At 57.7% G+C, this 26,486-nt stretch overlaps 1 protein-coding gene across 4 annotated transcripts in view; it reads right to left on the bottom strand.

Moving 5' to 3' along the window:
* Positions 1-26,486, bottom strand: part of LOC111939897 (receptor-type tyrosine-protein phosphatase V-like) — a 41,576-nt gene that overhangs the window by 2,555 nt on the left and 12,535 nt on the right. The window contains exons 6-39 of one of the 4 annotated variants that reach the window (XM_086861760.1): positions 25,995-26,261; positions 23,843-24,115; positions 22,912-23,172; positions 22,207-22,479; positions 21,068-21,337; positions 20,270-20,539; positions 19,867-20,139; positions 19,380-19,652; positions 18,753-19,022; positions 18,134-18,406; positions 17,097-17,369; positions 16,346-16,618; positions 15,101-15,370; positions 14,383-14,661; positions 14,052-14,186; positions 13,722-13,926; positions 11,079-11,146; positions 10,393-10,519; positions 10,007-10,054; positions 9,500-9,593; positions 8,609-8,699; positions 8,046-8,122; positions 7,096-7,230; positions 6,454-6,576; positions 5,854-6,014; positions 5,473-5,608; positions 4,925-5,004; positions 4,133-4,220; positions 3,648-3,735; positions 2,948-3,024; positions 2,512-2,646; positions 1,879-2,001; positions 1,233-1,390; positions 674-809 (exon numbers count right to left, since the gene is read on the bottom strand). In XM_086861760.1, the coding sequence (XP_086717886.1) occupies positions 674-809; positions 1,233-1,390; positions 1,879-2,001; positions 2,512-2,646; positions 2,948-3,024; positions 3,648-3,735; positions 4,133-4,220; positions 4,925-5,004; positions 5,473-5,608; positions 5,854-6,014; positions 6,454-6,576; positions 7,096-7,230; positions 8,046-8,122; positions 8,609-8,699; positions 9,500-9,593; positions 10,007-10,054; positions 10,393-10,519; positions 11,079-11,146; positions 13,722-13,926; positions 14,052-14,186; positions 14,383-14,661; positions 15,101-15,370; positions 16,346-16,618; positions 17,097-17,369; positions 18,134-18,406; positions 18,753-19,022; positions 19,380-19,652; positions 19,867-20,139; positions 20,270-20,539; positions 21,068-21,337; positions 22,207-22,479; positions 22,912-23,172; positions 23,843-24,115; positions 25,995-26,261 (6,083 nt within the window). Of the gene's footprint in view, positions 1-673; positions 810-1,232; positions 1,391-1,878; positions 2,002-2,511; positions 2,647-2,947; positions 3,025-3,647; positions 3,736-4,132; positions 4,221-4,924; positions 5,005-5,472; positions 5,609-5,853; positions 6,015-6,453; positions 6,577-6,724; positions 6,869-7,095; positions 7,231-7,644; positions 7,752-8,045; positions 8,123-8,608; positions 8,700-9,499; positions 9,648-9,694; positions 9,715-9,994; positions 10,055-10,392; positions 10,520-11,078; positions 11,147-13,721; positions 13,927-14,051; positions 14,187-14,382; positions 14,662-15,100; positions 15,371-16,345; positions 16,619-17,096; positions 17,370-18,133; positions 18,407-18,752; positions 19,023-19,379; positions 19,653-19,866; positions 20,140-20,269; positions 20,540-21,067; positions 21,338-22,206; positions 22,480-22,911; positions 23,173-23,842; positions 24,116-25,994; positions 26,262-26,486 lie in introns of those variants that run through there. The other 3 variants (XM_086861762.1, XR_015278996.1, XM_086861761.1) reach the window with 3 other exon arrangements.

Genomic DNA, 26,486 nt, shown 5'->3' with positions numbered 1-26,486 from the left:
TCTGAGGTGGGGGCAGCGGACGCCTTGCCCGCCTCTGGCTCCCTCCACGCACATGGTTCACATTAATTAAGAATGTAATTAGCTCCTTGAAGGAGGCTGTGCAGCTGGGAAGCCTCGGAGAGACCTTTCCCGGTTGTGCTGTGCCCTGTGGGGAGTTTCCAGGGCCGTGCAGCAGCTGGAGCACGGCCAGGGGCATTGGTGCCACGAGTGCCCGTCAGGCCGAGGCTGGGCTGGCACAGAGCAGCCCCCTCAGACAGAGCCACAGCCCACAGGACACCTGCTAACGTGGCACTGGCTCCCCTGCCAGGCTGCAGGAAAGGTTCTGGGTCCCCAGGCTGACAACCATGCCCAGGAGCCAAGGGTGAGCAGGCAGTTTGTGTGGGGTGACACCTTCCTCGAGTACAATGGGAAGAGAGCCTTGATTTACTGTGAGCTCACATGCAATTTAGCTGATTTTAACTCAGAACAGAGGAGGTGGAAAACTCTTGCCAGGGAAAAGTCAGTGTCCTCAGCTGTCGGTGGCTGGCAGAGCCACAGGGTGGGGAGGAAGCACAAAGTGAGGGTGGACAGGCTCTAAGGCAGCAGGGAGCATCCAGGGATGCTGCCAGCTCCAGGCAGGTCAGCACGAAGGATCTGCTTCTCCCTGCCCACCCCATTTCTCCTTCCCACCTACCAGAGTTGGGGTCATGAGGCAGCAGCTCCTGGCCAGCTGCAGCGTCACGCCGTAGATGTCCACAGTTCTCTCGGCTTTCATCTGGCACAACAGGCAATCCAGGGAGATCAGTGTCCCCATCTGGCTCATGTCACCACTGCAGGGCACAAACGGGGGTCACTGATGGCAGGCCAGGCTGAGCTGAAGCCCTTTGGATGAGGGCACCAGTCCAAGGAGCCATGGGCTCTGTGGGACCGTGAGCTCTCTCTGTGTGCAGGTGAGGATATCAGGGCTGCTCCCGGTATCCCTGCAGCTCCCCAGGGCCCCTCAGCCTGGGAATGTTTGCTCCACCCATGCTGCCCCCAGCCCAGCCCTGTCTGCCCTTCTCCCAGCCCCTGGCAGAGCCCTGTGACCTCCCAGGCTCCACTGGCTCCCATGGACCGATAGCCACATACCCCCAGGGCTCGGAGGGGAAGGCTTTTTGGTACTGTGCCGAGGCCCTGTGCAGCGTGGGGGGCTCCCAGCCTGGGGGGCTCCCAGCCTGGGGGGCTGCCCATGGATGCAGGAGTAGCCCAGGTACCTGCAGTGCAGCAGGAGAGGACCTGCTCTCCTCCGGTGGGGCGTGCACCGTCTGACAGCCACCAGCAGCTCCACCAGGCTCTGGACATCAGGCTGCTTCTTGCTGCTCCAGAGCGTGTACAGGAACCTCTGTACCTGCCTCTCCTTTGCTTTCTTCTCCTGTGAGACACAGAGAGCTGACAGGGATTCTGGGGAGGAATTGGGTGAGTTTGGATGCAGAGGAGCCCCAGCTCTCCCATCCTCAGGCTCTCTGAGGCTTCCCTGAGCTTTCTGCCAGCTTCTGTAAAGCTGTCCAGGCATCTCTGCTGGGGCACTGTGGCTATGATGGCTCTGGGAACCTGCTCTCCTTCCCCACACACCCTGACCTGCTCCTGGAGAGGGAACTGAGAACTTTTGGGCCTTTTCAAAGGGGTCACACAGACCTATCAGCAAGAGGTGGGGGAAGCCCCCAGAGCCTCTCCCATGTATCTCCTGTGTCCACTCAGCTCTGGATGTTGCAATCCAGAGACACTCCTGCACTTGTGGACTGCTGGCACTCTGCTTTTCCAGCCTGGAGAAGTCCCACAGATCCTTCAGGCCCTACAGATCCCTACAGAGCTGCCCCCACCCCAGGAGGTGGGAGCCAGCTCAGCCCCATGGACACACACGTGTTTCAGTTTGAGCTGGGTACATCTCCATCCTGAGATAATCTTCTCTGTGTCACACTGGATGGTCAGAGTCTTTGTGCAGAGCGAGTCTCCTTCCAGGGGCCAGCACACCTCACCTGGGACCTGTGTGCAACAAGAAATTTGGCTTTGGTCATTGTCAGGTCCTGGCCATTGTCTGTCCTATCAGTCACCACAGTCTGTGGGGTCTGTGGTGGGGCTGGACCAGCACTCCCAGCACCTCTCTGTGTCAGATCATCCCCCACCTAAAACCTGAGGGAGTTCCAGGAACACCAGCAAATTCAGCCAGCTCATCTGGGAACCCAGAGCTGCCTGGCAGCTCTGCTCAGAGCTCTGGGCTGGAACCTGCTCAGGCAGTGTCTACACCTTGGCTGGGCAGAGCAGCAGCTGCTGCCCTTGGTCCCACTCAGATGCAGCTTGAAGGGCACCAGCTGAGCCCAGAACCTGCCTCCCATGACAAGCTGTGGGAGCACCTGGACACAGGAAAGATCCAGCTTTAGCTAAGCTGGATCTGCACCCAGGACTCAGGAGGCAGAGTTTGGAGAGCTCTGCAGGTTCCAGCTGCACCAAACAGATTCCTGCTCTGCCATGGCACAGGTGGGCACAGTGCCTTACCTCCCCCTTCTCCTGCCACGGGAGGAGGGTCAGGATTGTGTGAACATCCTGCTCCCACACCACACTCCAGAAGTCCTCCATGGTCAGCTTGTCAGGGCCATGGACAGCCAGGTAGTCCCTGCTGGAGCTGCAGCCCTGGGTGGGGAAGGAGAATGTTACTGTCCTGCTGGAGAGGGTGCTCTGCTGGCCCAGGTGGCTGCAGGAATGGTCAGCAAGAGAAGAGAGCTCAGCAGGTCAGGAGGAAAGGACAGAAGAGAAAGCACCAAGGGAGACAAGTGAGAACAGCCCAAACTGGGCAGGCAAGGGGCGTCCTCAGTCCCCTCCTCTCCACGCAGTGACAGGGACCAGTGGAGCAGTGCAGGAGCCAGGCACAGGAGCCTGGCACAGGAGCCTGGCACAGGAGCCTGGCACAGGAGCCTGGCACAGGGAGACTCACCTGGACACGCCACACCTGCAGCAGTCCTGAGAAAGGGCCCTGCTCCAGCGGGGAAAACTTCACTCTGGAGCGATCATCTGCAAAGTAAGTGGGAGCTGGAGGGATTCAAGGCAGTCTTGAGCTCAAACAGGTTTTGCAGGCTGACTGCCACACAAATCCAATTCTTCCTTCACCATTTCTTGGCAAAGGCACTCCTTTCTGCAGTGCTCATCTCCAGCCTGTGGATGTTGGTTCCCAAAAGACAGGTCTCTATCCCAGGCTCCTGTAGTGCAGGTCACTCAGTGTCTGAGCCAATGCAGATCTGCCTCTCTCCAAGGATGGACAGCCTGTGGGTTCTCTGGGCCTCTGTTCCAGTGTTTGACTATCTTCATGGAAATTCACTATTCCTTCTACTGAGTTGGATTACCCTCCCAAACCATGCCCCTTGTCTCCAGACCCTCCATGGCACACCTCTGAGAAGACTGTGCCTGCCCCGTGCCCTCCCACTGCTGAAAAGAGCAGTAGGATCTCCCCTTGGCCTTCTCCAGGCTGAGTAAACCTACCTATGCCAGTCCCAAACACCATGTGCTCCATCCCAAACACCTCAGTAACCTCCTGGGGGAGTCTCTGAAGTCTCAAAATACTTTCTTACGCTGTGGACCGGCCTGGCAGGAGGAACAGGACCAGGAGGGAAGAGGATGCAAGCTGTGCCAGAACTCACATGGCAGGATGCTGGAGGGCCGTGTCTGCTGGCTGCCTGAAGATGGTGATGCAGAGCTGGCTTCTTCCTTGACAACTTCCAGGAGGGCCTGCCAGGGTGGCAGAGAGTGGCAGTGAGCAGGAAGGCCCAGGACAGGAGGACCTGAGGCCTCCTGAGGAACCCTGCACTCAGCAGATGCAGCAGTGCCCCCAGAGCAGCTCTGCAGAGGGCTGCCAGGGCTGTGCCATGCTGTCAGGAGAGGGCTGCAGCTGCTGCAGGCACCTGGGAAGGTGTGGGTGGGATAGAACCTGAGCAGAATGAGGGAGCTGTGTGCCTGGGCATGCAGTGCCGTGGGGAGGGGACACCCAGGACACCCAGGACATTGGGGAATGGGACCCACTCAGGAGGCACTTATGGGGTGTCCTCCAGGTTCAGTCAGTCCCCAGGTGCCCTCAGCACACACAGCCATGGCAGCACTCCCTGCACCTGCCCAGGACAGCTCTCACCTCGTACTCCCTCAGGAAGCCCATGTGGGACTTGGCTGCCTTCTGGGCATAGTGCTGGGCAAAGCTCTTCAGCGGGATGGGGCAGGACCTGGGGAGAGAGCCAGGGTGTGAGGGCGAGGCTGAGCTCATCCAGCAGCACCCAGGGGGTGTCTGCAGCAGGGGGACAGGCCTGTGACCTTCACCCCTCAATGCCAGGGGGCCAGAGCCCAGCTCTGGCCTGTGACAACCTGTGTCCCCTAGACAGAGCCAGGTCTCAGGGGTGACACAGCCCAGGGCTCATTCAGGGCTCATTCCCATTCACTGGGAAAGAAACCCCTGAATTTGAGGGACTCATCCCAGGGCTCATTCCCAAGAGGCAGCAAGGACAAGGACATCCTTGTTCTGCATGAGAGAGGAGACAATCTGACCACAAAGACCTCCAGATGTAGCCCCAAGACAATGAGATAGGTGGTCAAAGCCATGCCCAGCTGGACCCTGCTCCATCCTCTTGGCTTTCATTAGGAGGGACATCCCAAGGTCACCCAGCTGCCAGGAGCCTCTCCAGTTTGTACACACGGCAGGGTGTGCCTGTGGGCTGGGAAGCCAGAGGGAAATGCCTTCCCCAGCAGAGCCCTGCAGATCCCTGGTGTTGGTGTGACTGCACCTGGCTCTGTGCTGCAGGGAACAACCCACCCTGTGCTGGCCTCACTCACAGCACCAGCTGGGGCTGCCTGGGCTTCCCTGCCCTGTCCTGGACCCAAGGCTGGCTGGGAGGGGCTGTGGATCAGAGTGGCAAAGCACAGCAGGCCTTACCTCTCTGTCCCTGATAAATCCAGGAGAGGCTCCTCCAAGATCTTGTCCAGGATGCAGCTGTGCAGGAAAATGTACTGGGACTGCAAGGCAAAGGCAGGCAGCAACACAGAGTGTCACACTGCAGAGACAGCATGTCACAGGGGCATGGCCCCTCTCCTGAGGGGCAATTCTGACACCTTGTGCCAGCCCCAAGGACTGGAGCTGGGAGACAGACTGTGGAACATCACAGACCAACAGCATGGTCTGAGTTAAGAACTGCCTGCAAAGGGCCTGGTCCTGTTCCTCAGTGCTCCAGGGTGTTTCTGAGCCTCCTGGGAGGTCTCTGGGACTCTGGATGTTGCTGCTGTGGGTCTAGCAGGGCACAAAGCAGCTGAAGCCCCCCCCCAGCAATTTCCACTCCAGCTGAGCTGCTGCTTTCAGCAGCAGGATGACACAGGGACAGGCTGAGGGCCAGCTGTGGTGCTGGGGCTGGCAGGCCAGCTCATCCAGCTGTGAACTTCAGTGGGGTGAAGTGAGGGGCCAGGGGAAGGAGGGAGCAGAGATCTCACCAGCGTCTGAATCATCAGGTAGCGGTTCATCCGCAAGGTGTAAACAGCACCGAAGATGTCCACCACCTTCTCCTGCCTCATCTGCTGCAGCAGCCGGTCCAGGGCAATGAAGGTGCCAGTGCGGCCCACGCCAGCACTGAGAACAAGCAAGGGTTAAACAAGGCCTGAGAGCACAGCCCCTGGGCTCCCAAAGGCTGCTCCCCGGACACTGGCCCCAGCAGGGAGCTGAGGAGCCATTCAGGCTGCCCTGGCTCGGTGCTGAGCATCTCCCCCTGCCCCACAGCCCGGGGCAGCACGCAGCAGCTCTGCCTCCTGGGCACTGCTCTTGTGCACAGCTTGAGCAGGACCCTCATCCCCCCTGCTCTCCCCCACCATCATCACCTGCAGTGCACGAGGGTGGGCCCTGCATCCTTGGTGCTCTGGATGTGCTCCTGGACCAGGTCCCGGAAGGTCATGATGGAGGTGGTGGACTCGGGGATGCCGTGGTCGGGCCACGCCGTGTAGTGCAGGTGGGACACGAACCGCTCTGCCCTGGCACCCTCCTGCACGGGGCATTGCTGATGGGTGTGCAGCCCCCCGGGGCAGCCCCACAGCCCTGCCAGCACCCAGGGGCTTGAGGACACCCAGCTCAGCTGCAGGGATCAGCCACCATCGGGTCTGCACTGCCTGGTGGTGTCTGCTCCTCCACCCTGCCCCACAGGACACTGCAGGTGGCAGGGAGGACATCTGCTCCTGACTGCCAGGGAATGTACCCTGGCTGGCCCAGGGACATGGAAATGAGAGGGCAAGGGTGGAGAGCAGCATGACACATGCTGCACACCCCCATGTCACCCGTCTGAAGGGGGACACTTCTCCTCAGGGCTGGGATCTTCTCTGAGCCCCACAAATGGCAGGGAAAGGTGCCACCAGCACTGAGGAGAAATGCCAGTGCCTACCCCAAGCCCTGGACAGGTCCTCACATCCCCTGGTGTGTGAACTCACGTGCCACAGCTTGAACTCCCGTATGGTCCACTCCTCGGAGCTGCTCTGTGTCAGCAGGTGGACACGCACCTGCCCATAGGTGACCGGGGCAGATTCTGATGGCCAGTAATGATCACACAGCACCTAGAGCACAACAGGGTCTCAGTGAGGCCAGGGAGGGACCAGGTGATCTTCTGGCTCCCAGGGAGCATCTAGAGAGGAGCAGCTGTGAGGGGAGCCAGGACAGGTCTTGGGGAGCAGGCAGGGGTGTTTCCCCTTCCCACTGGGAGCTTTGCACAGCTCTCTCTCACAGCCCCTTCATTTGGAGCTCAGCCTCTTCCAGAAAAATGGATCTGTGTGGGTCTCATCATCCCTGGAGACTGGAAGAACAGTCCATGTGAGGTGGCTCACCCAGAGGACGTGGCAATTTCAGATTCTGTGGAAATATCTGAGGGTGATGGGGGTGGTCCTGGCTAAGCTCCTGCCCCAAGCTAAGGCTGAGCTGCACAGATCAGCCTCTCTTCCCCCAAACTGTCTGTCAGGGAAGCTGTGTGCTCATCCTGGAGCCACATCAGAGCAGGGTTTTGTGGAGGACACAGACCCAGCCCTGGACTCAGCTCACACCACCAGGACTGGGCTGGGCTGGGGCTGGCAGCGACCTACCCGCCCATTCTCCATGCACACTGTCAGCATGATGATATTGCAGACATTCTGCTCCCACACCAGCCTCCAGAAGTCCTCAATGGTTTTCTTTAGGGGCCCCTGGGTGGCAATGAACTCTTGCTGGGATGTGTAGCCCTGAGCAAGAGGCAGACAAGAGCAAGGTGAGTTAGCAGCTTGCCAAGGCAGGTGGGTCCTGTCAGTGCCTGGTCTGTTTTTGTGGTAGAAGGAGAAATTCCTGTTGCCCTTAGCCCACATGGGCACAGTTCCCAGGCAGCTGATCTCAGAAGCAGCTGATTTCACAGGAAACATGAGCTGCCCAGCATACACTCTCTACATACTTGGAATAAAGTGACCCACACCATTTCCCTCCAATCAGTTCCTCCTTCAGCCTAACTGGGGAAGGACAGATCTGGGTCGGCCCTGAGCTTCCCCTTCAGTGCTGAGGGCAGGGTGAGCATGCAGGGTCTCAGGTATTCCTCTGCCCTTGGGCACACACATGTCCCCCAGAGCCACACAAGGGCACATGTGTGCCTGTGCCCCCCCTGTTACCTGGGAACATCCCCCAGCTGGGGGATGAGGGCACAGCTCCAGGGTTGTTCAAATGCAGCTGCACAGGCCAGAAGGAAAAAGAGCAGGCAGAGAGACAGGGCAGTAAGCTGGGAGGGGATGGAAGAGGACAGACAGTCCACGAGAAGAAAGCAGAGAGACTTGCCAGTCTTCCCACACTCACACCTCTGCATTTGCCACCTCAGGCTCCATCAGTGCCTGCTAAAGGACAACCACACATCTCCACCTTCCCCCCAGCTTCTCCTGGCCTGTGCCAGCTGTGCCTCACCAGCACCCCGTGCCCACCAGCCCTCACAGAAGGGGACACTCTGCCCTGACCCAGGCAGTTTCTGTGATGGTGCCCTGTGGCCAGATCTCAGTGGGGAAGGCAAGTGGGCACTCACAGGCATGAAGTTGGCATTGATGTAGTCTGAGTGTGGATCCTCCCCCAGCTGGCTCAGTTTGACCCGAGAGTGATCATCTGGAAGAGACCACACACAGCTGAGCCCCAAGGCTCAGCAGGACATGGCCAGCTGGGTAACCCAGTGGGAGAAGCCTCAGCAGCTCCAGCAGGGAGGCTCTGTGCTCTGCCAGGCACCTTCTCCCCTGAGAGGTGAGCACTGCCTGCCAGCTGGGCTACCAGGGGACTGGGAAACAGAGCTGGGCTCATGAGGCACATCAGTGAAGCTCATGGACCCCCTTTGGTCCCCTGTTAGGACCCATCCTGAGTTGGGCTCACCCAGCAGCCCGCTGGAGGAGCTGGGGAGGCTGCTGGCTCAGCCCTGGCTCAACCATCAAGCCTCGAGTCTCCAGCAGGAAAATGGAAACTGAGGCCCATTTCAAGAGTCCTCCTGCTCCCAGGAAAGGAGCCAGGCACTCACCCTGGCAGCGAGGAGCCTGTCCTTAAACACTGCCCTGTGAGCTCCCACCCTGGCTGCTGGGGGAGAAGGGAGGAGACAGCACTCACAGGGCAACACGTGGGGATATCTGTTCTTGGAGACATTTGCTGGGAGCTCAGCCTCCACCTTCGACTGCTCCTTCCCAACTTCCTTCAGCTCCTGTAGGACAGGGGAAAAGCACAAACGTTCCTCTGGAGAACTCCTGGTCAGCTCAGCCCCCTGCTCATGGCTCTGTCTGGAGGGTAAAGAGGATTACCCTCACACAGAGAACTGCTCCACTCCTCCCTCACATGGCCCGTGCACTCTGAGCCACGGTGGCTTTTCCAACAGCACTGTTCATTCCCAAGAACAAGAACTGGGGGGAAAAGGCTTGGAAATCTACCACAAAACTCAGAGGATTTTCTGCTAAGCAAACAGAAATATCTTGTGCCACATCTGCTTCTGCCCCTGTCCCCACTCAAGAAGCCAGACAAGGGTGATCTGAGGAGGGTTTGAAATTGCTGATGAGAATTTGAAGATGCTGCAGCAGAACAGCCCAGAGGCTGGCAGTGGGAGCCAGGGAAGGCAGCCTGAGGTGAAGCTCCCAGCCTGACCCTGGAGGTCTGAGTGCTCCTCGACCTTCCCTCTGGCTGCAGGCTCTTTCCTAACCCTGCCAGGGTGGTTCTCATCACCACCCCTCTCACCTTCACCTCCAGTCAGGGCTGGGGCACTCTGCTCTGTGCTAGTTCACCTCACGCCATGTGTTTTGACCACAACTTGAACAAACCAGGTTTTGGGCAAAGGAACTGCTGATCACTTGTTCCATCCAATCTTTGGCCTCCAAGGCTGGTCACAGGGTGAGTGGATTGCTAGAGATGGGTGACCATCCCTGGAGAGAAGCACTCCACATTGGACACCCAGCAGCATGAGCCACCGAGCAGAGAAACCCAGTGTCAGCCCTGGGAGGGGTCTCACCTCACCTCAAACTCCTGGAAAAAAGCGTGGTTAGCACTTGCTGTCTTCATCTCATAGTACTGCTTGAAGTTCTGCAGGGGAACTGGCCGGTGGACGTTCCTGCAGGAAATGAAGTCCAGAGGAAAACCTGCCTCAGTTCCTGGGAGGCCTGGCCTGGCCAGGAGCCACTGAGAGCACAGAGGTGAGACCTGGGTGCACACAGGGGTGGTTTATGGCCCACCTCACTGCCCAGGAAGTATTGGGAGTTTAATTGCCCACTTTAAATATTGGGAGGGATTTCAGGGTGATGAGAATATTCTCCTGCTGCAGAAACTCGCACAGGAGGTGTAGACAATGCCAGACTTGGAATGGAGCTGGGCAATAAATACTGAACTTGGGAAAGACTGATTTATAAAATAACTGGGGTGAGGAGAGGGTTGGATTTTTCCTGAGTCAAAGCATGAAAAAAGAAGTGAGTAAAGGACAGTGGGAGCTGCTGTGGGGCCACACAGAGGGCAGACTCCAGCACCCACCTCAAGCTGTAGGTCACCATTTCCTGGGGTGGGCTGCTCTTCTTGGTCCTAGAATCAAAGCACAGGGGCTGTTACTTTTGCCTGCAGTGCAGAGACTGATGCCATGAGGTATTGTGCACACTGCCTTGCACACCTGTCACACACCTGAGGTTGCACACCTGAGGTTTTGTGACCTCACTGCACATGGGCAGCTCCTCTCTCCCCTCTGCCTTTGGCTTCTGAGCTTGCCAGGCACAATTCCACTAGCCCACGTGCTGGTTTGTCTAAATCTGTTCTTGCACCCTCTCCCTGCTCTCCTCCAGGCTTGGAGGTTGGGAGTTGGATACCCAGCTGAAGGTTGGGTATCTCAGCCTGCACTCAATAGGCAAGATATGGCTCATGCTCACCTCTTTGCTTTGAGCTGTTTCCAGTAAACCAAAGCAAAAATAGCTGCAAGTGTCAGAAGAAATCCCACAATGATTCCAGCAATTATTGGCATTGAGAGTGGAGCTGTGTCTGCACTGGATCCAGCAGCTGGAATTAAAAAGAGAGAGTATAAAGAGTCAGTAAAAAAGTATTTTATAATGAGGGTGGGGAGTCCCTGGCACAGGTTGCCCAGAGAAGCTGTGGCTGGTCCAGCCCTGGAAGTGTCCAAGACCAAGCTGGACAGGGCTGGAGCAAGGGCTAGTGGAAGGTGTCCCTGCCATGACAGGGAGTGGAACTATATGAGCTTTAAGGTCCCTTCCAACCTAAACCATTTTATAATTCTATGATATATGGCTGCATTTATTCTATTTATTATATAGAGCTCATTATATTGTATATAATTATATAATATTATATATTATATAATATATACAGTTATATTCTATACAATTATATTTTATACAATTGTATTACATATAACTATATTATATATGTTATATATATATATAATTATATATTTTTATATATATAAAATATATATTTATATATATATATATATATATATATATATATTATATAGGGCTCATATAGCCTATGAGCTCCCTCTGGCTGTTCATTAGCTGTAACCTAGCCAGCCAGGTGTGGAAGATTCTGTTTTCCAGCTTACCTGAGAACATGGTGAATGTCACAGCAGGGGCCACTGGGTCATATTTGGTGAAGGCAGCAATGCTGAACCTAAAGGCAAAGCAGAGTCCTGTGTCAGGGACAGCCTGAGCTGAGCACAGCACCCAGCAGCCAGGACCCAGGGGAAAAGGACCACTGCCTGGAAAATTCTTGTTAAAAAATGTTATGGATTTAAGGGGATGTGTGGAAATAGTCTTTCCTCCCTTTTCTGCCTCTTGGATAAGTTTGTTCTACTTGGGAAAGCACGAGGAATTGTTCAGAAAGCACAAATGGAAAGCAGCTCTCCCCCAAAGGATTGTCTACAGAGAAAGGTAGGGTCTGGTCTTCTGTAGGACACAAAAAACTTCATGTTCATGCTGGTTAACAGGGCTGGCAGGAAAGAGCTGAGCCCTGTTTGACACAGAGGCATTTCAGCTGGAAGGGCTCAGCCCTGCCCCAGAGCCTTCCCTGCACACACACACAAGTGGCTGGTGCATCCTCATCCCCCTCCTGCCAGCACCAGTGCCCACAGCTCTCTGCAGAGCTGACTTCCTTCTGAGCAGGGCACTTGGAAGGGCCCTTTCTCGTGCCCTAAGTGCAAGACAAAGCTTTTATAGGTAGCACTGGATTTTAGCAGCCAAGAGTTTGTTGAGTGTGTGTGGGTCCCCTCTGGCAGCGCCCCACACGTGCCAGGGCTCAGAGCCTGCAGAGGCCATGGCATCAAAGATGAGGGCTTGTGGATAAATAACTCACTGAAAGACAGGAAACAAGAACAGAAATTCTGAGTGGGAACGAGCTGTCAGCTTTTCACCACCCTAACAATCATCACCTCGGCAGCACAGTTCACTGCAGATATTTAGGTCGGGTATTTAGGTTGAGTGTTCCATGTACTGAGGCTATTTAGGCTGGATATTTAAGATATTTAGGTCAGATATTTAGGATATTTAGGTCAAGTGCTGTCTGTACTGAGAACATTTAGGTTGTTTAGGGCAGCCAAACTGAAAGAAAGCTGTGGTGTAGAAGTAAGAAAGCTGTGGTGTAGAAGGACCTTCTAGTCCTGAATAACTGGACAGTCCAGGACACGTTATTGAATCATGGCAGGTGGATTAATGACAGGACCTGATGTCCCTGAATAAGCTGCTTCCCCTCAGGAGGTCCTGGTGGAGCTCCAGGTGGGTGGGGCAGGTACAGAGCCTGTGTTTGCCCATCGGTGCCAGGGTGTGGAGGCTGTTCTGGTTGCTGCTGTCCCCTTGAGGTTGCTGACAGACCTTGGTCTGAGGCCTCTGCCCTGCTGTTCCCTCTCCATCCCCCAGCACTGAGGCTCAGGGGTCAACTGGCAGGTCCTGCCCTGCCACACCTGAGGGTGAGGTGTTAGCAATCAGAACAGACAGATTTGATGGGTGAGGAACCCTTGTGAGATGGCCACACCAGCCCAGGGGCCTGGGATGGACACGAGAGGGACATGGGATAGGAGTGCACTGTCACCCATCCTCCTGCACAGCAGAACTGCTCTCTGCTCCTCATGACCCCACTCTGGCTGCAATTTCCAAGGCAATGGCTCTCTGGAAACTCCCCATTTTTTTTTTTTCCCTGGGAAAAACAGCCATTTCCCATCCCCTGGGTGTCATCACCAATCTGGGCCAGTGCTGCCCTAACCAGCAGCTCAAGAGCCCCTGCTTGGTGCAGATGTGAATATAAAACAACTCCACAGGAGTCAGTTAAAGTTTTCCATGTCTGCACACAGGAACAGGGGTGGGGAAAGGGAAGGGAAAGGGAAAGGGAAAGGCCCAACACCCACTCACCACAAAACTTATGGGCAGATTTAATTCTCCCTTTATTCCCAGTGGAAAGGAAAGGTCTCTCATGAACACACTCTCCCACAGACTTTCATTCTCTTTTCCTAATGTGCTCAATGGCTCCATCAGCAATCCTTGCTGCAAGTTTCTTTAAAGTGAAATGGGATAATGTTCCAGACTCTGGGGGATCAGAGAAATGCCTGTGGATATGGTCCCCATTTGATGAAACTGTGAGCTGCTAAATTAACAGGACTGACTAAAGATACCATTCCTTGTTAGCAGTGGAAAACCTGTTTTTCCATCAGCAGTTTTAAAAGAAACTATGTACCCCCATGTTCCTGGATTCTATTTAGTGTCAAATAAGACTCTGAAATTCTGACTATTGGGATCCATGTGTGTGTCTCTAGGGGAACTTGGACCTCTTGGAACTTGGACTGAGTGTTTGCTACCCCCAAACTCTGGACCCCCCCCATGCAGGCACCACTCAAACTGTTTCCAAATCAGTTTCATTTTTGCACCGTCTCCACATGGTTCTGAGTCATGAAGGTCCTACAAATAACAGATTCTGTTTTAGTTCCTCTCCTGGGGCTGGGCATCTGCTCAGCTCCTGAGACTACACACACAGCCCTTGGCAGCCTCAGCTTTCCTTCTCCCTGCCCACTACGCTAACATTCCCTGCATGCCAACCCCTGCCTCCCTCAAATGCTGCTTGATGGACCCTTAGGGTCCCCTGCTGAGGATTTGGGGGTGTGAGGTGCCATCCAGGGAGCTGCTGGCATTCTTGCAGGGACACATGCAGTCCTTTTCCTCCTCCAGCCCTTCCCCTCAGGAGGGATGCTGACACCTCTCACCTGTACTGCTCGTTGGCTTTCAGCTTCCCGTTGCACATCGCCCTGGACTGGCCGCACTCCTCTGTCCCCACCGGCACCCGCCAGGTCTCGGGGGAGCTCCTCTGATGGAAGGGGTTGGGTAGGAGCACTGCCAGGTAGGAGTCCTCTGTCCCGTAATAGTGGTCGTACCATGTGCTGGACACGATCTCCTGCGTGGGCCTCAGCACTGCAGGGGGATGTGCAAGGTGACAGTGACAGTCCCAGAGTGATGTCCAGGGGTGCTGCTGCCCACAGTCCCAGAGTGATGTCCAGGGGTGCTGCTGCCCTCCAGGGACGTGCAGGGACACTTACGTGACTCGTTGGTGGTAGCAATGACGCCGTAGTACTGGATCTGGCCGTTCTCCTCGCTGAACAGCTCGGGTGAAATGATGACCGTGGAGCTGGCCTCCACTGGGAACGCGTCTGCGCGCAGGGGCGGCGGCAGGGCTGCAAGGGGAACCAGCAATCCTCTTAGTGTGTCCTGCCCCAGCCCCCTCTGCTCAGCCTGAGGGGCCCAGCAGCACCCTCAGAGCCCCAAGCAGGGCACCACAAGCACGTGGGGCTCAGAGAGTGCCGGCTCTAAGCAGTGACAGCGGCTGTTTGGCTCTGTGGCTCTGGCTCTGTGGGACAGGAGGGGACTCACGCTCCACTGCTGTGCTGCAGAGCAGAGTCACAGCCTGGCTCCTCAGCGTGTTCATGCCCACGGTGCTCACAATGATTCGGTAGGAGGAGTTTGGCTGCAGCCCCTCCAGACTGGCCTCGCTGGAAGGGATGCTCATGGTGTGCCTGGAGGTGGGGGGTCCTTCAGAAAGTCTCTCTGTCACCACCTCGTAAGCCTCCACATCTCCAGGAGAGCTTGTCCAGTTCAAGTAAAGGCTCCTTGACTCTGCTAGGCACTGCACATCCTTCACTGGATTTGGCTCTGCAAAGGAGGTAGGGCAGGCTCTGGACTCTGGATCAGAGGAATCAGAGCCTGCCCCTGTCAGCCCCTGCTCCCCAGGCCAGCGAGATGAGCAGAGCCAGACACTCACACCCTGGGAACCTGCCATGCCACGGGCCACAGGACAGTGGGAACAGGCAGGCCTGAGCTCACATCTTACAGGAGACATCAGCCAGTGGAGATCTGCAGTCTGCCCCGCTCCACAGCAGCCAGGAGACAGCAGATCTGTGCCGTGGGGCTAGCTTAGGGAACCAATGGCTACCAGAGGGTCACCTTGCTGGCCTTCCCTGTCTCCCACCACAAGACTTCCCATGCCTCTGTTGACACTCAAGGGTCAATCCAGACCTGAGGCCACCCAGGTGCTTCTCCCCCTTCCAGCCTGCCCCGCTCGCTCCCCACGGCAGCGAGCCCCAGTACCCACCCATGGGCACTGCCAAGGGCTTGGTGCTGCTCCAGTACGGCCCAGCCACGCAGCTCAGGGACACAGAGTAGTTCCTGCCTGGGATCAGCCCCTGGAGGAGGTGCTGGACCTGTCCTCTGCCCAGGGAGTGCCGCCAGGGCAGCGAGCTGTTCCGGGGGTCCCGCAGCCACAGCTGGCAGTCGTCCTGCTGTCCAGAGACACTGCCCCAGGAGATCAGCATCGTGTTGTTCCCTTCAGCCACCGCCGAGAGGTTCTGGGGAACTGAGGGGGCTACAGCAAAAACCACACCAGGAAGAGTTACTGCTATGCATGTGCTCTGTTCTCATCTACAGAGACACAGGCAGGGGATGGGTGACACGAGGAGACTCCACATGCTCAGTGATAACATTCCTGCAGCTGCTGTTTGCCAGAAATGACCTTTAAATGGCAGCTGAAGGACATACAGAGTAAGGAGTGTGAGGAGATGGATTCTTCTTCCTGCTAATTAGCAGGCTTCATTAGAGGCCTGCCCGAAGGGCTCTGCACATGACTCCCTGCACCCTACCAGGGATGGCTGAGCGTGGGAGCAGGGACTGCTGGATTCCCCAAGCAAAGTGGGGACAAGCACATGAAAAGGCTTATTGTGCTTATCTGCATTTCCACATTCCATAAAATGGAAAAAAAAAAAAGCCCATCCTCCCTTTATACCCCACGCCAGCAATTCTCTGAGTGCCTGGAAAAAAGGAATGGTGGGGTGTCCCCCCAGGCTGTGAGGCCTCATGGTGCCCCAGGCTGTGGGCAGCACCACTGCTGTGGCATCCCGTGTGCTCTTGTTCAGTCACGCCTGCCTGCAGGAGCCAGACTTCAGCCACTGGGGCCACGGGCCAGAGGCTGCCTCCTGAATGAAACAGCACTCGTGGCTGCCAGGCCCTCCCACAGGCAGCAGGACTCCCCTGCCTGACTCTCCTCTCCTGCCCAGCCCATGATCCCATTGCTACACTGGTACATCCCACCCCATCCCATCCCTGGGAGTATTTGGGGTCGGGTTAGAGAGGGCTTTGAGAAACCTGATCTAATTGAAGATGTCCCTCCCACTAGCAGATGGCCCTTAAAAGGTCCCTTCCAACCCAAACCATCCTGTGAGCCCACAGCTCCAGGCAGCAGTCCTGGCTGAGCCTCTGCCCCTTCCCACCACAGGTGCTGAGCCCACCCAGACAGGAAGGCTGGGCCCGTGCAAGATGCAGAATGTCCAGTTCTGACACTCACTTGTCCAGTCACTGATGTTCCCTGCAGAGGCTGCATAGGGCCCTGCCACAGACACCACTTCCAGCAGGTATTTGTGTCCTGGAGCCAGGCCAGAAAAGGTGAATTTGCTGGTGCCTTTCCCAACAGAGACATTGGCTGCCACAATGCCTGACCCCGAGTGATACAGGAGCAGCCTGAAGCCGTCTTGTCCTTGGGGCTCGGCTCGCCAGGACGCACTCAGCCTGTTGGGGTACCCCTGGTTCGTCATGTACACGTTACGGGGTGCCAAGGGGTCTGCCAAGACAGGACAGGAGATGTGTCAGCAAAGGGCCTGAGGACACTGCCTGGGTCCCTCAGCAGTGCCATCAGGAGGGATGCACCACACCAGACAGCGCACTCAGCCTCGACTGTGTGGCTCCAGCCACCAGCCCAGAGGCAGCTCAAAGCTTCTGCAAACTCCTCTGTGCTTGTCTGAGCAGGGACAGCCCCATCCCAGATGGGGTGAGACATCTGGGGAGGGGTGAGGAGGGAACGCGCAGCCAGCTAGAGGACAGGGGAAGGTGAACACCCTGCTTGCTGCTCCCTCCTCCGTGCTCTCCCCTGAAGCTCTGGCCACCCTCACCCAGGCTGGTGGAGCTGCTGATGGGAGTAGGCAGAGCCTTGCTCAGTGCCATGGCAGGGCTTGGGGGCTGCTCTGAAGGTCAGCAGGGCCATGTTCTGAGCTTTTGTGACTGCCCAGCAAGGCACACATCCCCTCAGAAATGGTACTCACACGTCCAGTTGCTGACGTTCCCCGCGGGTGCCCTGAAGGACCCAGCCACAGATGCCACCTCCAGCACGTATTTGCTTCCTGGGGCCAGTCCCGTGAAGGTGAAGTTGTGGGTGTCTCTCCCAAGCGAGGCTGTGGCTGCCACAGTGCCCAGCTGTGCGTGGTGCAGGGTCAGTGTGTATCCATCTCTGCCTCCAGCCGTGGCCCCCCAGGCCACGCTCAGCCTGTCGGGGTGTCCCGTGCTCAGCAAGCGCACGCTGGCCGGGGGCAGCGGGCCTGGGGAGCCACCACAGCTCATGTTAGGGACACCGAGCAGGAGACAGACACATGATGGGTGCAGCAGGACAGGCTCTCCCTGAGGGAGGATCCCCTCTGGAAAACACCTCCTCATTCTCACTTTTTCCTACTCCCATCTCACCTCACCTTTAATGGTGCTCACCCTTACTGGTCCCTCACATGCCAAGCCCTCCTCATCCAGGTCATGCTCGTTCCCACAGCCTGGTGGGAACCTTGGGCACAGGTGTGCTCCCACACCCAGCTGCTGTGCACCCTCTGCTCTCTGAGCAGCCCCAGCACCTTTCTGCATGGGGAGAAGTGCTGGATTAGCCCATCTCCAGAGCAAAGACCTCTTCTCCTGGGAGGACTGTGCAGTGGCTTCGGTGCTACACTGGTAAATTTTGTGAACCTTTATGGCAAGGTGGTTTCTACCCTTGGGAAGAGACTCAGTGAGCCTCCTGTGCACAGGTACAGGTGCCTGTACACTTCTGTGCTCCTGGCCACAGGAGATGGGTGAGCACAGGCAGGGCATGGCCCAGCACAGGCACATCTGGGCAGCCCTGATCAGCATGTCCCTGTGCAAGCCTACAGCTGAACACGCCACTGCCACGCAGTGTGCCCCAGCACTGACTGCTAACACTAACACCTGTGCACATCTCCAAAACCACCAGGTGCCCCATGAACCTCCCAGCTCTCCTCAGGACAGCTCAGTGGTGTGACATTTCCCACCCCTCTGCAGAGGACACTGCTTCAGGTACACTCACGTGTCCAGCCACTGATTTTGGGTGCTGCTGCCTGGTACTGTCCGGCTGTGGCAGTGGCTTCCAGGGAGTACTCGTGTCCTGGGGCCAGTCCCGTGAAGGTGAAGTTGTGGGTGTCTCTCCCAAGCGAGGCTGTAGCTGCCACAGTGCCCAGCTGTGCGTGGTGCAGGGTCAGTGTGTATCCATCTCTGCCTCCAGCCGTGGCCCCCCAGGCCACGCTCAGCCTGTCGGGGTGTCCCGTGCTCAGCCAGCGCAGGGCGGCCGGGGGCAGCGGGCCTGGGGAGGAAACACCAGTCACTGCCAGGGCTCAGCACAAGGAGCTGCTCCACCTCTGTGCCAAGCCTGTGCTGCAGGAGCTGGGCCAGCAGCAGGGTCCCACAGGCTGGCTGTGGTTCTGTGGCAGCTGCTTCCTCCCTGGCTGCTGTCTGAGACTGTGGATTGCTGTGGATGGCTGCCAGGGACGGTGGCACAGCATCAGGCACAGACTCCTCATGCTGCTTCCAGCAGGGAATAAGCACTGGGCACTTGCATGGGTGGACAGCTGGACCAGCATGGTCTCTGACTGAACTGGGAAGGGGAATCTGCTGAAGAACACCTGCCTGAAGGAGAGCATGACACTCACGTGTGCAGTGGGTGAGGCTGGGGGTGCTGGCATGGAAGGGCCCAGCTGTGGCTCTCACTGCCACGCTGTAGCGAGTCCCAGGGCTCAGGCTCCTCAGGATGTGGCTCCTGGCATCCCCACCCAGCAGCGTGAGCCCGACGGGAGTGCCGGACACTGCGTCACTGATGTCCACCACGAAGCCTTCTGCCCCTCGGCCCAGCACTGCCCAGGACACCACCAGCGCTGAGGCTGAGGGGCTGCCCACAGTGAGGTTCACAGGGGCCAAGGGATCTGGAAATCAACAGGGAGACAGTGAGCTCTCCTGCTCAGTGCTGAGAGCAGGCTGCTGTGCCCAGGGCTCCTCCAGGCAGTGGGCAGGCTGATCCTCTGGAGAGAAGGACCAGGCAGGGCACATGAGTGAGTGTAACTGGGGTCTGCAGCTGGATGTGGCAGGGGAGATAACCAGAGCCTCTAGGGTGCATGGGGGGATTGGCTCTGTGTCAAGGATGGAGTGAAGGCAGTGAGCAGAAAGGTGTGGGACCATCACACAGAAGCTGTGGGCACGAGGAAGGTGGAGGTGGCTGCTCTGGGAGGCTCAGCTGGAGGCTCACAGTGGGGCACTGTGCCAACCCAACCAGTCAGACTCACATGTCCATTGGGTGACGTTGATGGAAGAAGCTTCTAACAAGCCTTTCACAGCAGTGACCTGCACAGCAAACTTGCTGCCTGCTTCCAGGTGACTCCAGGTGATGTTCAGGGCATCTGGACTCAAGGTCTGCACCTGGATCTTGCTCTGGGTGCTGAGGCTGTACAGAGTAACGTGGTAGTGGTCCCTCCTGCCGGGGGGCTTGTTCCAGGATGTGTAAAGCTCTGAGGAGCTGCCTGGGTTGGTAAGGCTCAGGTTTGTCGGTGCAGCAGGAACTGAGGAAAAACAAGACACACCAGTGAGAGAGGCAAAGATCCACTTCTGAACATGCAGCCATCTTCGAACAAGGAGGCTGGGAGAGGCAGGATGTGACCACAGGCCAGCCTCACCAGGAACCAGGCCAGGGTGCCCTCTTCCTTCCCTCCTCTCATTTCCTCTCCCCAGGTGCCAACACTGCTGCCATTCCCCGTGGCTGTCACAGCTGCTGACCTGTGCAGGCGGTGACATTCTCAGGGACAGAGCGGTGGGCTCCAGCCACTGCCCAGATCCTAACGAGGTAGCAGGTTCCTGGTTCCAGCTGTGGCACAGTGATGTTGGTGCTGTCCTTCCCTGCTTCCAGGCTCCTTGGCGGTGCAGAAGAGCCCTCCTGGAGCACGCTGAGCAGGTATCCATCCCTGTGCCCAGGAGGAGTGTCCCAGTGCACAGCCAGAGCCGGGGCAGTGCTGACGGGGCTGGCAGCCAGGGAACGAGGAGGCAGCGGGACTGCGGGAGAGAAACAGCGTCACTGGGGACAAACCTGGTGCTCTAGCGTGGGAGTGAAGCTGGGAGCTGGAGCACTGTGGCCATCCACACAGTGTCTAAGGCTGGTGGGAGCAGGGGAGCTGTGTTCTACCGGTGTAGCCGATGGCAGTCTGGGAGGAGATGCGATGAGGCCCCGCCTGGGAAATGATCTCCACGCGGTAGCGGGACCCTGGCACCAGCCCTGCCAGGTCGAGCTGGGTGACTCCACGGGGGACAGACACATTCCTGATGATGGACAGGGACTCAGCCACCGACAGCTGGACCAAGTGATCTCTGCCACCTCCGGACTCCACCCAGCTCACGTGCAGCTCCTGGGGTTTCTGGCCAGGCTGCACACTCACGTTAGCCAGGGACAGTGGATCTGGAGGAAAGCAGAGCATGGAGACCCATGAGGTGGTGGAGGAGCCACCTGGAGAAGCCAGGGCACAGCCTGCATCTCTGCACAGAGCTGGAAGAGAAGTGGGGGCACCTGACCACTGGATCCCCTGTTCTCCTGGGGGACATGCAAGCTTCCTCTGTGTCCCCAGGGTGCTGCTGGCAGGCAGGTGCTGAGAGCACCCAGCTCCCAGAGGGCTGCTCTGCTCCTCAGACAGGGAGCAGCAAGTCTCTAAGCTTCCTCCCTCTCATCCCTCTCCCACCAGTCCCTGGCTCGTCCCTTGAGATCACCAGTGGTGGCAGAAGTTTCAACTTAACTGGGGAATATCCAAACTGTGGAAAAAGGGTCTTTTGGGACCTAACCTATGGCACATGCTCTGTCTTCCAGGACAGGGAGCATGCAGCTTTCACCAGAGCCCTCCCTCCACCCCAACAAGTTTGTGTCACTGCTAGTCTTGGTGGCAGTGCTGGGATGTCCCATCCCTGCAAGAGACTGGGAATGCTTCTGACTCACATGTCCACTCAGTGGCAAAGTGTGACGAGGATCTGTATGGACCAGCGAGGACAGTCACCTTCAGGAAGTACTGAGTGCCAGGGGACAGCCCCAGGAACGTGAAGTTGTGGGTGTTTGGCCCCACTGAGGTGTTCCTCTGTGCTGCATGGCTCTTGCTGTAGAGCTGGAGGTGGAACTGGTCCACATCACCAGCAGTCTTGTCCCAGAAGGCTGAGAGCCCCATGGGGCGCCGGGTGTTGGTCAGGGTCACACCAGCTGGAGCCAGGGGGTCTGAGAGAGGAGAGACAGCCAGGCAGTGAGAGCAGGCTGGGATTGTGGGGCTGTGCTGTGGGGCTGGGATTGTGGTGCTGGGATTGTGGGGCTGGGATTGTGGGGCTGTGCTGTGGGGCTGTGGGGCTGTGCTGTGGTGTGTGGGGCTGTGCTATGGGGCTGTGCTGTGGTGTGTGGGGCTGTGGGGCTGTGCTGTGGGGCTGTGCTGTGGGGCTGTGCTGTGGGGCTGTGCTGTGGTGTGTGGGGCTGTGCTGTGGGGCTGTGAGGCTGTGGGGCTGTGCTGTGGGGCTGTGCTATGGGGCTGTGCTGTGGGGCTGTGAGGCTGTGGGGCTGTGCTATGGGGCTGTGCTATGGGGCTGTGCTGTGGGGCTGTGCTGTGGGGCTGTGGGGCTGTGGGGCTGTGGGGCTGTGCTATGGGGCTGTGGGGCTGTGCTATGGGGCTGTGCTATGGGGCTGTGCTGTGGGGCTGTGCTGTGGGGCTGTGCTGTGGTGTGTGGGGCTGTGCTATGGGGCTGTGGGGCTGTGCTGTGGGGCTGTGCTGTGGGGCTGTGCTGTGGGGCTGCACACACTTGTCCTGGGCTCCCTGCAGTGTCTGGGTCAGGAGCCAGCACACCAAAGCAGCTCCTGCTCCACAGCAGAGATGGGATCGGTCCCCACCTTCCCCTGGGTGACATTTGGAAGTGTTTTCTGTTCAGTGCTGGGTTCCTCCTGCACTGCAGACCCTTTCACTCCCAGCATGGCTGAATGTGGCTCCAGGTGAGCGTCACTCTGCCTGTGCAGCCCTGTCTGACTCCCCACCTCTGCTCTCTGCTCCGGGGGACAGGCGGTGGCTGTGACCAGCACCAGGGACAGGCAGGACCGACACTCACAGGTCCAGTCACTGGCTGATCTCACGGGGGATCTGTAGGGCCCAGCCACAGCAGCCATCTCCAGCGTGTACTGTCGCCCAGGGACCAGGTTCTCCAAGGTGACATTGGTCCAGCCGCTCCCCACAGTCACATTCCTGACCCGCTCCTGGGATTTGGTTTCCCAGAGGATCCCTGTGTAGCCAGTGCTGCCAGAGGAAGCTGCTCTCCAGGAGGCTTGCAGAGAGGTGCTGTGGCCCCTGTTGCTGAGGGTCAGCTGCTCTGGGGGCAAAGGGTCTACAAAAGGAAAGGTCTAGAATCACCTGGCAGAAGTGCAGCTCCAAATGTGCTGGGGCAGGAGTCCCTTCCCTGGGAAAACCTGCATCCAGGTGACCCCTGCCACCCCTGAGCTGCTGACACCCACACACCAGTCCAGCAGGCGCTGGGCCAGCACAGCTCAAACTGCAACACAGAAAAAAATGTTCTGGTGCTGGAGGAGGTGGTGGGGAGTGGAGGGGGAGGCTCAAGGCAGCCTGAGCAGTGCCACGGGAGGGTGGGCAGAGAGGGAGGAGAAGGGCACCGGGCTCAGCTGCCCCTTGTGACACATCCAGCAGCACCTCTGCCTCCTCCTGAGCCTTTTGCCCAGTTACTGGATGAAGCTGTGGAAGATGTGTGTTGTCAGGGCCCTGAGGTGTGACACCAGGGGGAACCCCAGGCTGTGGCACTCACATGTCCAGTTGGAGATGCTCCGGGGTGAGGATGTGTAGGGACCAGCCACAGTGCTGACCTCGAAGGTGTAGAGGGTCCCAGGGTGGAGGCCCTCGTAGGTGAAGCTCGTGACAGCCCTGGGCAAGGAGCTGTTCTTCACAGGGTGCTCTGCAAGGCTGAGGAGCAGCAGATAGCCCTCCCCTGCCGCCTCCTCCCAGCTGGCCAGCAGGCTGTGGGGGCTACCCTGGCTGGCCAGCCTCACGCCAGATGGTGCCTGTGGTTCTGTAAGGGACGAGGACAGCACGACATGGGGCAGTGCACCAGGCAGGAAGACTGCTTTCACAGGGTATTTTCTGCTTTTCAAATTGCTCCAGGTGACCCTACAGCAGGGGGTGGGACTGGATGATATCCAGAGGTCCCTTCCAAGGATAACAGTTGTGTGATCCTGGGACACTGCAGCTGTTCCATCCCACACAGGGGCAGAAGGAGAGCTCTCAGTGCCCCCAGCACCACGGGCTGGGTGGGTTCCTCCCCATGCTGTGCCCAATTGTCCCTTCCCAGAGTGGCAGCTCTGGGACAGCACCAGCTGTGGCTCCACAAATCACCCAGCAGAGGCTGAGCACGGGGAGCTGCCCCCTCTGGGGGTCTGCTGGTGCTTCCCTGCCCACCCATCCAGCTGTGGTGAGGGGAAGGGAGGAAGCTGCTGCCTGCAACCCTCCAAACAGTCCAGAAGGGACGAAGCAGGATCTGCTCTTGATCTGTGCCTGACACTCGCTGGCACCAAGGAGCTCTGAGCCCACCCTCACCAGGAACTGTGGGGAGGCAGATTTTGCTGCTCTGATCCACAACCTGCTCTTGAGCCCAGGTGTCCTGTCCCTGTGCCTGCCTCACCCCCAGCCCCCTCCAGGCAGCAGGAACAGCCTCAAGGGCCACGTGTGGGCTCTCTGCTCACCTGTCCAGGCTGCTGCGCTCTGTGCCGATGCCCTGTAGGGCCCTGCCACCGCCACCACCTGCACACAGTACTGCTGGCCAGGGCTCAGCCCGTGGAAGGTGACGTGATCGTTGTCCCCACCAACAGAGATGTTCCTGGTCGGAGTGCTGTCCTCTCCCTCGTGCAGGGTCACCAGGTAGAAGTCCCTCTGTCCCCCTGGGATACTCCAGCGAGCCTGTAAGGAGTTCTGTTCCTCTGCACTGCTCAGAGTCACATTGCCAGGGCTCAGGGGGTCTGGAAGGGAATGGGATTGTGTGAGTCACACAATGGGGTACTCTGTACCCCATACTCTCCCTGAGCCTCATTCCTGGCAGGGTTACGTCCACCCTTAGACATCCTTTTGGAGCGATCCATCTGCACTCCCCAGCACAAGCATTCCTGGACTAACAGAGTCCAGACAAAGCTGGCAGCCTTGCTGAGAAATTCCTGAAAGTCTCCCTCCACTCCATTCACATCCCACCATGAACTTGCTGATGTTCCCAGGAACTGGCCTGGACCAAACTCCTGGCCAGACGCCCCTGGCTCGTGTGTCTGGCATGGGGGAATTGTGTTCAGTGGAGCTGGTCAGAGCTGCAGACAGCAACAGCAAGGATCAGCCTCACTCCAGAGCAGAAACAAACCAGCTGGAGCTCTGGAGCCCTTCCAAAATCCCATCTGCAGAGTCAGCAGGGAGCAGGCTCCAGCTTCCCGGGCTTGGCAGGTGGAGCAGGAGGGAGCTGGAGACTTGACAGCTGGTGGCACCAAGGTGTTCCAGCAAACACATGACCAGTGTTTGGCCACTGCCAGGACGAGTCTCTGGCCACAGCAGCTCTGAGTCTGCAGCTTGGCACCTCCATCATTTGAGGGCCAAGGCTACCTCTCCATTTCCCTCCTGGTTTTCCTGGAAACATCTGGGAGAGCAAGTTCAGGACTGGAACTTTTTACGGGGCTACGGACATGGTGTCACCAGCAAAGTCCCCCTCTTTCAGGGCCCTCATCAGCATGAGGCCAGAGTAGAGAGTGGGCTGGGGGAATGGTGCAATAGTGGTTCTGGGAGGGTTGCCCTCATTGTTTTGACCTGCCAGAGGCTCTTGGATTCCTTGGCTGTATTTTCACAGCACCCACCAGGCTGGGAACATCCACCAGGATGAGGTTATCAGGTGCTACCACAGCATATCCTTGACAACAATCAAAGAACACCAAAAATCCATTCCATAGAATCATAGAAATGTGGAATGGTTTGGATTGGAAAGAGCCTTGAAGCTCATTCACTCCACCCCCTTCCACTATCCCAACCCTCCAGCCCTGTCCAGCCTGGCCTTGGACACTCCCAGGGATCCAGGGGCAGCCACAGCTGCTCTGGGCACCCTGTGCAGGACCCCCTCACCCTCACAGGGAAGAAATTCTTCCTAACATCTAATCTAAATCTCTCCTATTTTAGTTTCAAACCATTCACCCCCTGTCCTACCACTGTCTGCCTGTGTAAAGTCTTTTTTGTTCTTCTGTAAGCCCCTCCCAGAGGCCTCCAGTTCAAACCAGCTCAGCTGCTGCCCTCTTGCCCCATTTTTTCTGCTGCCCTTGTACAGCCCTGGGGCACACGAGAGCCAAGCCCCAGCAGCACTGACCACCAGTGGGGTCTGCTGCCCTTCCATCTCCCTCCTAGGGGAGAGACACAGGCTGCTCCCACTGCAGCCCAGGGCTGGAACTGGGGATCCACCTGCTGAAGGATTCACTGGCCCCACCCCAGCAGTGCCCCAGAGCTGCCTCCTGGAGCAGCTTTCAACCAATCCCCCTTTGTGCTCCTAAAAACTGCAGCATCACGGAGGAGAAGGAGGAAGGAGAGCTAAGAACCACACCCTTTTTCCTCCATCTTTACTCCATACTCTAAAATCTCTATTTTTCACTTCAGTGACATATTAAACATTACACTACTTTCTACTTAATTTTTTATAAACCCTGGCTCACCCAGGGATATTTGGAAGCCTTTCTGTCAGTGACAGACAAGATTAACACCTTTTTGGAGAACAGGACAAAGAGAGAAATGTTTCTCCATTTCTGAATTCCTACAGATCTTTGGATTCAGGGGCTGGACCAGAGGCAGGGAGAAAGCTGGGGTCACCAAGCTGACACTCACATGTCCAGGCAGTGGCATTGGGTCCCACTGCGGTGTAGGAGCCGGCCGTGGCGCTGAGCCCCAGCCAGTACTGAGTGCCAGGGTGGAGGTGATGGAAGGTGTAGCTGCTGAGGCCCCTCCTGGCTGACAGGGTGGTGCTGACCTTTTGGGTGAGGAGGTTTCGGAGCTCGAGGTGGAGCCAGGCAGCCCCTGCAGCATCTGCCCAGGAGGCGACGAGGCTGGTGCTGGAAGCTGGGCTGAGCCTCAGCTGGGTGGGGATGGAGGGAGCTGAGGGGAGGAGCAGGACACAGCAAGGTTCAGCGCTGGGGCTGGTGGTCCCTGGACCCTCCTCTCTCCCCAGGGACCCCTGTGCCCACAGCTGCTCTCTGGCATGGGGGCTGAAGGTCTGGTAGGGGTCTGCTGAGGGATGTCCCTCCCGTGCCCCCTTCCACACGGGCTGGAGGGCCCTTGAGGTCCCTCCACATTGTCATGTTCCTTCAGGCTGCAGCTCTC

The sequence above is a fragment of the Cyanistes caeruleus genome, chromosome 24 (assembly GCF_971803275.1).
Source record: "Cyanistes caeruleus chromosome 24, bCyaCae1.hap1.1, whole genome shotgun sequence".
In the NCBI taxonomy this organism is placed as follows: Eukaryota; Metazoa; Chordata; class Aves; order Passeriformes; family Paridae; genus Cyanistes; species Cyanistes caeruleus.
Note: the sequence above shows the minus strand (reverse complement) of the source record. Positions and strands in the feature narration are given on the sequence as shown.